The following is a 12318-nucleotide window of genomic DNA, read 5'->3' as shown; positions in this document are numbered from 1 at the left end:
CAAAGAAAAAGCCCAATCTTTGAGAACATGAGCGAGGCCCCCAGTTGGATACGGATCGCCGCTCGCATGCCGATCACGTGACTCCGTGAAAAGCCCCGGTGGAGCAGGTGGAACTATAATGAAGCTCCGAGCGGAAAGTGCTGGCGCGCTGCTTAGAAACCGCGACCGACCGTGGAGCGGTTATACGGAACTTAGCCTTTCCGCGGTCACACGTCAATTAAGCGCGGCGTCCTGTCGGCTTTCCTAACGACTTTCACCTTTCCGCTGCTGCCCTGCCGCTGCGTGGCTGCATGAATTATGGAGGCAGGGGGAAGAACGAAGAACAAAAGGGAAGCCCAGAGAGCTGTCGATATGTGTCAGGTCATTAGACGACTGATTTCGGTGCACTCTCGATCATTCTCGCCCATCCCCCATCCCCCTGCTCTATCTTTCACCATGGCATTAATAAAGAGAGATGGCGAAAACGAGGTACCTATAGAGACGAAGCGTGAACCTCCGATATCTCACAGGATCCTAATCTGCTCTTTGATTTGCACCCGGCTTGTGACTCTTCTCATCGACCCACGGGGAGTCGGATGCTGCGCCGAATTAGTCGGGCAGATGGAATCTGAAAGCGGCGGCGAAGAAAGAAAGGGGGCGGAGACGGCGGCGCCGAGTGGAATCGATCCGTTTTAACGACACCGAAACGCCCGGGACTGTAATTACAGGGCTACCTGACAGCATTCTGACAAATATTTACGTCCGACTAGAAAACGCATCATCGAACCAGAGCGGGGTTTTTTTTGGTTCCTTTTTAAGCTCTAATCCTTCACTCCTTTTTTTTTACTCCTTCTTTTTCTCGGGTTTAGTCACATTTCAAAAGGGATTTTGAGAAGATGAGGGGAAAGTGCTCGTATCAGCGAGTCTAGTCATAAAACATACTTCATGCGGCGAGGTCGACTTTTTTTACGTGCCGCCTAAAATTTGCATAAATTCCCGGGTATAAAAAAAAAAAAAAAAAAAAAAAAAAAAAAAAAAAAAGGCCAAGACGTTCTGGCGCGTTGTAGAACTCGATGAAGCGGGTTTTGCCGGCTCTGTCTGCCACACATCCATTTTCATACTTATAAGCAAAGTCATAAATTCATAAATTCAATTTTCCACCATGTTTATGTTTTTTTGCAGACTCACCAAAACGCGCTGTTCTCCGGTCAGGTCTGGCGAATCACAGAGCAGCTGAGACTCCGACACGGTTAACAGACACGGCGTTTCTCCAATCATCACCGAGTAATTCAGGCGGGCGTTCCCCGGGGCGGGAGGAATCAAATTTTTACCCTGGTGTAGCAAAAAAGTACAATTGTATTAGCATTATTGATTAACTTATAACACATGCCGCTCCCGAACCCGCCGCCTACCTTTAGGATTATAGGAGATCCAGGTTTGACCTCGAGTATCCCGGCATTCCCGAGCGGGTCGAAGGTCGGGTTGGGATAATAGGTGAAAGGAGTGGCGTTGAGATTGAGAACGGAGGACACGTGGTCCAGGATGAAGCCAAACTCGTCCGGATGAATGCCGGTGTCGGGCGCCTGACGCTTCATGTAGAGGATGGGAGGTGCGAGGCAGGTCATGGTGGAGTCGTTCACCACCGTACACACCTGAAGGAGAGCCAGGATGATGGGTTAAGGGCTAATCTGGAGTCAGAGTCCTGCTCAGTATAAAAATCAATACTTTGCTGCTACGTGAATATGACGTAGCGCAACCTTACGGAGACCGAGACGTGTCCTGAGAGTCACATAGAATAAAGATTAACATGGCAGAGGTAGAGCTGCGTCTTCATGCAGACACAACAGGAAAAGAAGGTCTGCTTTTATTTCGTGTGTGTGAAAGATCGCACTGCATCGTAATAAGGAGGGGATCGTAGCTGCTTCATATGTATCTTTAATGTATCATAAACCACATTTATGGATTTTATAAATATAGAGACAAATAAAATAAAACACATTTGCATTTTTAAAGTCTATATTATATACATGCATTTTCATACCCAGAAGCCACTGATCATATTCCTACATAAAACCTTTATCCACCTGAACATCATTACATCCTCAATCTAACAACAGAGGATCTGAAGAACTGCTACGAGTCCTGCTTTATGCGTAGCTTCATACCGGAGCATTGCCTTTTTTCCTCAAACACATCTGGAATAGTGAGGAAGTGCCTCCATGCGGCCTCTATTTTCAGCCACATTCATTTTCTTACATGAAATTAAAAGCTACTCGCTCCTGCTTTATGCCCTCCAGGTCTTTAATAAATGTAGAACACATGGAAGGTTAGTGATAATTAGCCTTTAAAACCCAGAAGGTCGTTTCAGTGGTTTTCCTGTAGCAGAAATAGCTGGAGGGTGCGTGCTTACGTTCGTGGTCTCCACTCCGCCGTATTTGGCCCTGACTTTTGGCTCCTGGATGGTGAGCAGGTGGGTTCCAGTCACGGTCAGGGACGTGCTGCCGCTGCAGGGACGAGACGAAAAGCTGTTGCTTATCTGCTCTCTGGATTTTACATTGTGTGAGTTTGTGTGTTTGTGTGTGCTTGTACATGCAGGGTGTGTAAGTGTGTGTGCTGCGAGTGCTCACTTGATAATGCTCCAGCTGGGTTCGATGTTGAGGATGGTGGGATCCTCGGTGTAGATGTAACGCATGTCGCTGCTGATCTCGGCTTTGTCGATAAACAGCTTTATGGACGAGGCTCCCGAGCCCTGAGCCGAGGCCGGAGTCACACACACGATCTCACGCATCGTCCGTCTGTTTCAGGAAACACACGGATTCCATAGGTTGTATACTTTATACAGAGAAGGTGCTGATCCTCATTACTCTATATTCACCATACATTCAACTGGGATTCAGGGGAAAAAGAGACATGGCCTTAGTGCCTGTCAGGCCATGTAAAAAGAGGCGTGGCCTCTGGGTGTTTTGGATCGAGAAAATGGTGGATGAGCCTGAGTGAATGTGAGGTCAAAGAAAGCATGCACGATATCTGTGCCTGGCAATATCATAGTGGGAGGTGTGGCCTTTGTGCCTGTCAGGATTAATCTAAAAGGTGTTGCCTTCTGCCTGATAGAATAAAGCATGAAAGTGTGGCTTTTATGCCTGTCAGTATAAATAAAGAAGGCCTTAATGCCTGTCAGAATGAAAAGAGATGCTGTGGCCTTGGTGCCTGTCAGAAAAAATAAGAAGGGTGTGGCCTATGTATCTGTCAGGATAAATGGAGAAGGCGTGGCTTTTGTGCCTGTCAGGATAAAAAAAAATAAATGTGGTCTTTGTTTCTGTCAGTGTAATTGAGAAGGCGTGGCCTTTGTTTCTGTCAGTGTCATTGAGAAGGCGAGGCCTTTGTTTCTGTCAGTGTCATTGAGAAGGCGAGGCCTTTGTTTCTGTCAGTGTCATTGAGAAGGCGTGGCCTTTGTTTCTGTCAGGATACATTTAAAAAAGAGTGGTACTTTATTTCTGTCAGTATAAGTTGAAAACGCATGGTCTTAGTGCCTGTCAGGATAAACGGAGAAGGCGTGGTCTTTGTGCCTGTCAGGATAAATGGAGAAGGCGTGGTCTTTGTGCCTGTCAGGATAAATGGAGAAGGCGTGGTCTTTGTGCCTGTCAGGATAAATGGAGAAGGCGTGGTCTTTGTGGCTGTCAGGATAAATAAAAAAAAGCGTGGTTTTTGTTTCTGTCAGTGTAATTGAGAAGCCGTGGCCTTTGTGGGTGTCAGTATGAATAAAAAAGGTGTGGCCTATATGCCTGTCAATCTAAATCAAGAAGGAAGAGTTAATCAGACAGGAAAAGTTCAGTGTCTGTGATTTGTGATTTGTGTCGGGTTACAGCCGAAAAGCAAACCGTTTACTAGTCACTAGTCTTCATCCCTGACTGATATCCTGGAGTTTACTGATGTGAGGCGATGTGTGAGTAAATCCAGTCACGTGGCTCCACACCCCGTCGTCCTCTGCTTTTAGTCACAATATGACATTTACTCTGACTGACGTGCAGTAGAATGATTGTGGACTCGCTGCTTTTTCTCTCATATCGTCTGTTCATCTCGCCTTGACGTGCCGTGGTGAACTCGGCAAGTGTGAGGAAGAAAGACTCCTTACCTGACAAACTCGCACGCCTCCAGAGACAGGAACACGGTCACGGCGCTTCCTGCATCCAGATGCCGGCCGGAAATGGTCAGTCTGGTCCCTCCGGACACAGGCCCTTTATCCGGCTGCACACGACCGAAGCTGGGCGTCTGGTGAAAAACACACAGATGCGGAAATTCCAGGTTTTGCAGACAAGTTCTGATAGTCTTTATATATATATATATATATATATATATATATATATATATATATATATATATATATATATATATATATATATATATATATATATATATTACAATGACATACTACATGCAAATACTAAAGATTTACAGAAATTGCCTAATTAGAGGCACGATCACGCACTCGCCTACAATTCACCCCGTATCGGTTTTGATCGTCTAGACGCACTAGGTTAGATTTGTGGAGGTGGGAGCTCAGTGGTTAAGGTTCCTGGTGTAGCTACCCGCAGGGCCCTTGAGCAAGGCCCCTTAAATCTCTGTGCTACAAGGGTGGTGTATCACAGCTTCCTGACATCGCTGGGATGTGCCAAGAAATAATCATTTCCCTGTGGGATCAATAAAGTATTCTAAAGGGGGGGGGGGGGGGGGGGATGAAGGAGACCAAATGCTACTATACAGCTTTCATCAGTTCTCCTACTACCTCTGTTTTCCTGTCACCCATGAAGCACTGTGTTCTGTCTCTTCCTTGTCTTTATGGCAGCCATTCATTCGTATATCGAACATTAAAACGCAATAACCATCCGTCCGACCTCCTGTCCTTCTAACGCACCGTCGTTACTGTCCAGACAACCCACAACATTCAAATATTACTACTCCTGCAGACTCCCCAGGTCTCCTGTGAGAACGTATAGAAAATACATGCATATATTGTCCCTAAACTCTCACACACACACTCACACACACTCACACACACACACACACACACACACACACACACACACACACACACACACACACACACACACGCCGTATTTGTGTAACACCAATGCTAATTTCTGTAATAAAAACCTTCTGGCTGCTTCTGTGTTACATGTTCAGATCATCTGTTTTGTGATATTGGATTGTGTGTGTGTGTGTCCGTGTGTGTGTGTGTGTGTGTGTGTGTGTGTGTGTGTGTGTGTGTGTGTGTGTGTATAAAAGAGCAGACAGGCCTGTACATTTGTCCTTAATTAGTTGCATGGTTGTACTTCTGCCCTCTGTACAGCCCTCTGCTACTCATTATAACCCTCAGGAGTCAGCCAAGTATGTATGTGTGTGTGTGTGTGTGTGTGTGTGTGTGTGTGTGTGTGTGTGTGTGTGTGTTTGTTCTACTGTATAAGCTGTGAAAATGAAATGCACGCATTACGTGTATCTGTAAATGGATAAAAAGTACACTGCATCTCTGGAACTGTTGGCTGAGGAATGATGTATGTAATGTGGATGTCATTGTGTGTGTGTGTGTTTGTGTGTGTGTGTGTGTGTGTGTGTGTGTGTGTGTGTGTGTGTGTGTGTGTGTTTCTGTGCTAGCCTCTGGGCTTGGACTAATAGATTAAATGGCCCAATCATGCAAGGCAGCATTTAAAGATTTAAGTAAGTGTGTGTGTGTGTGTGTGTGTGTGTGTGTGTGTGTGTGTTTATTATGTGACTCTCTCCATCACTTTCCTCCCCACTCAGCTGCTCAGTCTATAGGAGATCTGAACATATTACAGAAGTGGGAATCCTATTGATCCTTCAGCTCTGAGCCTGCAATCTGATTGGTTCACAGCCCCTAAGGAAGGCGGATCCTTAATGGCCGACTGAGGCATTTCCACTCTCTGAAGGGTAACCGGAGGTAAACCCTATGTGTTCTTAAAATTTACTATGTTTTGGAACAGGCCAACAGATGGCAGCACAAGGCTGCATGCGCAGTCACAGGGGGCACCAACCTTCATAAGTCAGTGTGCCATACAACATCGTCCCGTGCACATCGGGAGCTGTGCAACTGGTGCTATAATTTCGAAAGCTAGACTTGAAACGTTTTAATACCACCTCGTAGGGTGTGACTCGGCTTCACATCAACAGCCTAAAGATCAATGAGGAAATCGAAAACTTTGAGGATGGATTTGGACTGGAATTAATATCAACGGCTCTGGATTACAGTTTGCATGAACAGTTCTGCATTTAAGTGCCCATCACTGAACACCTCAACTATGATAGAACTGTAATGAATAAACATTCGGTGTTAAGGATGAGGATGGGTTCACTTCTTTTAGTCTGGTTCCTCTGAAGGTTTCTTCCTTATGAAGTCTCAGGGAGTTTTTCCTTCACCACAGTCACCACTGACTCGATCAAATAAAATTTTATTAATTATGTTTGTTTCATGGACAAACGTTTTGGGACGTCTGAGTTTCCCAGCCATATGTGGTTCTTCACCAAACTGTTCTTACAACCTGTGTATAAAATGTCCTTGGATGCTGTACTGTAGCATGATATTTCTCCTTCACGAGGAGAACCAAACCTGTTCCAAAATTCCGTACACAAAGCCAGGTCTCCATGAGTTGGAGGTGGAAGATCTCCAACCCCATTGAACGCAATGAAGACCATACCCCAGGCCTCCTCACCTCTCCTCCATCAGCACCTGATGTTACTGACACACACCATTGTCTCTGAAAAATCTACACAAAATCTAGTGGAACATCTTCCCAGAAGAGCGGAGCGGAGACTTAAAATTGGAATGGGATGCTCGAAAAGTAGCACCAATCGTATGTTCGGGTGTCCAAAAACGTTTGTTTCCTGTCATGATCACGGAGGTACGATGAACGTGTACGTACTACGAAAGCGTAGGTCTGAGACGACTGGGTGCGATAATCAGCGCTGCAGTCTCCGATACACAGCTCCACCGGACCACCAGGGGGACTCGCCATGAGGGACTCATCCATGTCGCACACGATCCTAAACACACACACACACACACACACACACACACACACACACACACACACACACACACACACACGTTCACTAAAACAGGACAGAACCGGAAACTCAAGCTGGACTACATACATTTCATCAGCATTTCATCACAGATGACAGCACAGTAACAGCTGTTATAAACTCCTCATATTTTAGTGTTTTGTGTGTGTGTGTGTGTGTGTGTGTGTGTGTGTGTGTGTGTTACCTCTCGGCGCTGATGTACTCCTGCGCCACAGCGTTGCAGCGAACTCCAGCCACACGTACGTGTGTGATCTCTCTCACCTGCAGCCCCAGGTTTTCTCCCTCGATCGTCACCCTCGTACCCCCTTCCTTAGGACCAGTCAAGGGCTGGATCTGCATGCACACACACACACGTATTTAAGTGCCCAACACTGATCCGTACACCAACAGTAATGGAACTTTAATGAATAGACATTCTGTGTTTAGGAGGTGGATGGAGTCTGAAGGTTTCTCCCTCATGAAGTCTCAGGGAGTTTTTCCTTGCTGCTGGTTTACTCATTAGGGATAAACTTATAAGAAACACACTTGTACAGTAAAACCTCGGTACTCAATAACGACTCGTTTGTGATGAAACTTTTTTTTTGTGCTTTCTGTGCATTTTCAGCCTAAATTAAAGTTCTAGAGGTTAAAGGTTAAAATGCCACTTGTTCAACTCGAAGTTTTACTGTAAATCCAAACTTTATAATCTCTGTAAATCTGCGTCTATTGTCTCAAACGGTCTTCAAATATGTAAAGATTGAGTTTTGAGCTACAGGAGCTCGTCTGTTGGATCGGAACCACACGGACCAGCCTTCGCTCCTCACGCGCATCAGTGATCCTCGTCCCCCACGACCCTGTCGCCGGTTCACCACTGTTCCTTCCTTGGAGCACTTTAGATAGATTCTGACCACTGTAGACCAGGAACATCCACAAGAGCTGCAGTTTTGGAGACGCTCTGACCCAGACGTCTAGACGCCACAATTTGTCGCTCAAATCCTTCCGCCCATTTTTGCTGCTTCTAACATCAACTTTGAGCACAAAATGTTCACCTGCTGCCTGATAAATACATCTACACACTAACACGTGCCATGATGAGATCATCAGTGTTCTTCACTTCACCACTCAGAATGTTATGTCTGGTAGGTGTGTGTGTGTGTGTGTGTGTGTGTGTGTGTGTGTGTGTTACCTTGGTGATTCGGGGATGGCTACATCGCACGTTACGACGGCCCTGGTGCATCCAGTTGTGTTCGGCCGAAGGGCAGTGCTGCTTCAGGAGGCAGCGCTTATCTGCCAAACACCAGCCGCACTCAAACATGCTGTTCGCCTTCAGACACAAACCACAGCTGTCCCTCTGAGCCTCACACTTATACAGGAGAGCTGTATGGAGACACGTCCAGCAACACCATTACACACCGAGAGAGAGAGAGAGAGAGAGAGAGAGAGAGAGAGAGAGAGAGAGAGAGAGAGAGAGAGAGAGAGAGGATAAAGTGTTGCACTCTTCTAGCTGGATGAAGGCAGGTCAGAAGTGGGAGTGGAGCCAGCATCCTCGCACTGAGTCGATAATTGAACTGTAAGGGTGAAAGCAGCCAAGGCAAAGCCCACGCCTGCATTTACTGTACTCAGCTCGCTGCTTTGCCTCTCTCTCACACACACACACACACACACACACACACACACACACACACACACACACAAACACACACACACACACAAACGTGCACACGTAGGCCCTTGCTTTCTGGGTAATTGCAATAAGTTGCCATGCTGGGGAAAGTGCAGGTGGTTGAGTTGGTGTGTGATTGATTGGATGAGGCCAGAGAGCAGGAGGATGCTGGACACACCAGTCCCAACTACTACTATACACACACACACACACACACACACACACAAACCTCCATCGGACAAACACATAGGAGGATTTTAGATTTTACTACTTTTCTATCATTTGGGATCGATTAAAAATCTGCACTACAAACTACAAGATACTACAAACTACGTCTGATGTCAAACTGTGTTACTGTACAATGTTATTCAACAACACAAGAGCACTTAATAATTAACAAAATAAAAAAACAAAGAAGCAGCTCGAATTTTCAAGAAATTCATTTCTCCCGAGAGAAAAAAAATTTGTATAGGACGTCTTTGGATGTTTGAACTAGGAGACCATGAAGATCTGCTTTACATGGGTTGGAGTTGAAGATCTCCTGCTATTGAGCTCTAAAACCTATTAAACAACTGTGGGATAAATGTGAATGCTGACTGCACCCCAGGCCTCCTCACCTCCTCACCTCCATCAGTTCCTTACTAAAACCCTTGTAGCTGAATGAGTACAAATCTCCAGAAATTTTACAGCAAATGGAGACAATGTGGAATGAGGCATTTTAAAAGAAGCACATACCAACGATATTTATGTATAATGTGCATATATACGTGTGTGTGTGTGTGTGTGTGTGTGTGTGTATAATTCAGCAGAGTTGTACCACAGAGGTCACCACTTAACATGTATGGATCTTTACAGAATTAGAAAAACAATGACGGGTAAACAAACAAACCAAAATAAAGGGGTGATGTAATAAACACCCCCCCCCCCCCCCCGACACGTTCATGAATAAGATGCAGACCCGATGCGCTACATTAAAAATTAATTTATAAAATAAAGCGTATTAACGCGACCCTCTCTCGCTCATTACGTCTTATTACCTTCTATTAGCAACCAGTCATTTAAAAACATTACAAACAGCATGGTTAGTTCGACGCGTAGCTAAATTTTAAATAAAATCAGAAGATCCAATATAGCCTCGGTTTCCTTTTCCAATATATTGTCGACATCGTGCTCGAGAGGACAAAGGACAAAAAAACCCACTGAAAAAATGATTCCATTTAACAAAAATAGACACTGAGATAATCTATCAATAAAAAAATGCTAGTCTGGATGAGAACATGCCTATATGAGGATAAAGAGATGGAAAAAAAAAACACCAGTGGAGCACAAAAACCGGATAAACTATAAATACAAGGATGAAAAAAAAAAAAAAAAAAAAAACATGGAATGATCCTATTTTCAAATCTATTTATCTAGTTATATTATTGATTGCACCACTAGGGGGCTTATTCAAAGCGAGTTTGTTTTCTGAACTCCATAATCTGGACACTGTTTAGTCTTTAGTGAAAATGGAGGGTTTTGTCAGGGGTTGAGGGGCGAATTTGTTTATGGTTATCCTGTCACAAAAAAAAAGGCACATTAAATAATGAACGGATGAATGACCATATCCTAACATGACGTGTATTTGTTTGGCCGGTTGGTCGAGGTAAGGAGGCGTGTCTGGGCGTGTATCTCAAAAATTTGACAAGATGTTGAGATAAGGAACGCGCGAGAACGCCGAAGAGCTCATGAGAATATCGTTCCACGTATGAAAAACACGTGTTTCAGCTGGTTTTTTTTTTTCACAGGGGGCACTGTCATGCTGGAACAGGTTTGAGTGTCCTCGTTAAAATCTGTAGTTTTTTGGTATCTGTAGTCAATACTTTTGACCTCCCATTTCCGTGACGATTCCAGTACCCAATTGCACCGATTTGGGATCGGGATGTATGTACAGTATGTATAGGATTAATCTGCTTCTTCTTCTTTTTCTTCTTCTTCTCCAGCATGACCGCACGGACGTCTCGGGTCTGAACGAGGCCAAAGGCAACAAATAAAGCGTTCGTAAGATGAATAAATCCTTTTCCAGCTGGAAACCAATCTCTCCGTCTCTCCGTCCGCACGCTGTCAGGAACTGCTTTGATTACTTCACTAATCAAAACTCACGTGATTTGACGCGGCGTTAAATATGATTACGAGTCTGTTTGGTTTAGCACTCGATCACGTTAATCCGTCATCCGGACATTTTTTCATAAATGGTGACATTTCAGCTACTTATTTATGGGCTGGAGTGAAATTAACAAGAATTAAAGATAACACAATCAACATCAAAGCATTTATGATAGATTTGTAAATGCTAATACTATAAACCCCCCTAATAAATAAATGAATAAATAAATAAATAAATAAATAAATAAATAATAACACTTCTGTCCTGTATTTGACTTTTTCCTCACATCGGTTCACTTTGCTGGCTTTTATCTACTAATTACGGCGCTGTGAAAAACCCCTCTGTGGCTGCGGCTCGGATCTGCGGCAGATTTCTCCGTCGAGATTCCCGTGTGCACGTGATGAAAACGGCAGAGGACCGAACGTACCTCTCAGAGCCGGGGGCTTGTCGATGGGAAAATCTCCGTCCCAGACGATGGAGAAATCCACAGGAAGGTCCCCCATCTCATTACCTTCATACCAGTACTGCAGAAGATAAACAGACAACACACACAGTGAGGTACAACAAATGGACAGTATTTGGACACTTGACTTTTCCAGTCATATGCGGTTCTTCGGATGCAGATGATATTTTCCTTTCACTTTTACCAGGAGACCCAAACCTGACAATGCTCAGGGCACAACTCCAGCTCCAGGAAGATCTGCTTTATCTTTATGGGTTGGCGTGGAAGAGCTCCTGCTATAGAGCCCTGAACCTTATTGGCTAACACCTTTGGGATCACCTCACCTTCATCAGTACCTGACTTCACTAACACACATCCTTCTGGCTGAATGAATCTCCACAAATCTCCACATGGAACATCTTCCCAGAGGAGTGGAGGTTATTATAACAGCAAATGTGGACTAAATGTCCTACTGAGTCACATTTGTAACTTTAAATTGTAAACCTGTTTCTGAGCACGTTAGCGAGCGACGGATTCACACTCATCCACGCAACTTTAAACAAACTGTCATCTTAAAAATAATATACTCTAATATACTTTTGGACACACTTTTGTACCTGAGATGTTGTATGGATTAGAGACAGTGGCGTTGAGAAAAAGACAGGAGGTGGAGCTGGAGGTAGCAGAGCTGAAGATGTTGAGATGTTCGTTGGGAGTGATGACGATGGACAGGATTAGAAATGATTTTATTAGAGGGACAGCGCATGTAGGACGTTTTGGAGACAAGGTGAGGGAGGTGAGATTGAGATGGTTTGGACATGTGCAGAGGAGGGACATGGGGTATATCAGTAGGAGAATACTGAGGATGGAGACACCAGGAAGGAGGAAAAGAGGAAGAACAAGGAGGAGGTTTATGGATGTGATGAGGGAAGACATGCAGGTAGATGGTGTGAAAGAGGCAGATGTAGAGGACAGGGGGGTATGGAGACGGATGATCTACTGTGGCGCCCCCTA

General features: G+C 44.8%; 1 protein-coding gene across 1 annotated transcript in view; it reads right to left on the bottom strand.

The window, feature by feature from the left end:
- The window catches only part of plxna3 (plexin A3), a 171513-nt gene that overhangs the window by 27231 nt on the left and 131964 nt on the right, over positions 1 to 12318 (bottom strand). The window contains exons 11-19 of the mRNA XM_083554849.1: positions 11290 to 11386; positions 8240 to 8430; positions 7259 to 7407; positions 6912 to 7032; positions 4112 to 4248; positions 2607 to 2774; positions 2390 to 2483; positions 1392 to 1631; positions 1168 to 1311 (exon numbers count right to left, since the gene is read on the bottom strand). Of these exons, the coding sequence (XP_083410975.1) occupies positions 1168 to 1311; positions 1392 to 1631; positions 2390 to 2483; positions 2607 to 2774; positions 4112 to 4248; positions 6912 to 7032; positions 7259 to 7407; positions 8240 to 8430; positions 11290 to 11386 (1341 nt within the window). The remainder of the gene's footprint in view (positions 1 to 1167; positions 1312 to 1391; positions 1632 to 2389; positions 2484 to 2606; positions 2775 to 4111; positions 4249 to 6911; positions 7033 to 7258; positions 7408 to 8239; positions 8431 to 11289; positions 11387 to 12318) is intronic.

The sequence above is a fragment of the Silurus aristotelis genome, assembly GCF_946808225.1.
Source record: "Silurus aristotelis genome assembly, chromosome: 11".
Lineage (NCBI taxonomy): Eukaryota > Metazoa > Chordata > Actinopteri > Siluriformes > Siluridae > Silurus > Silurus aristotelis.
Note: the sequence above shows the minus strand (reverse complement) of the source record. Positions and strands in the feature narration are given on the sequence as shown.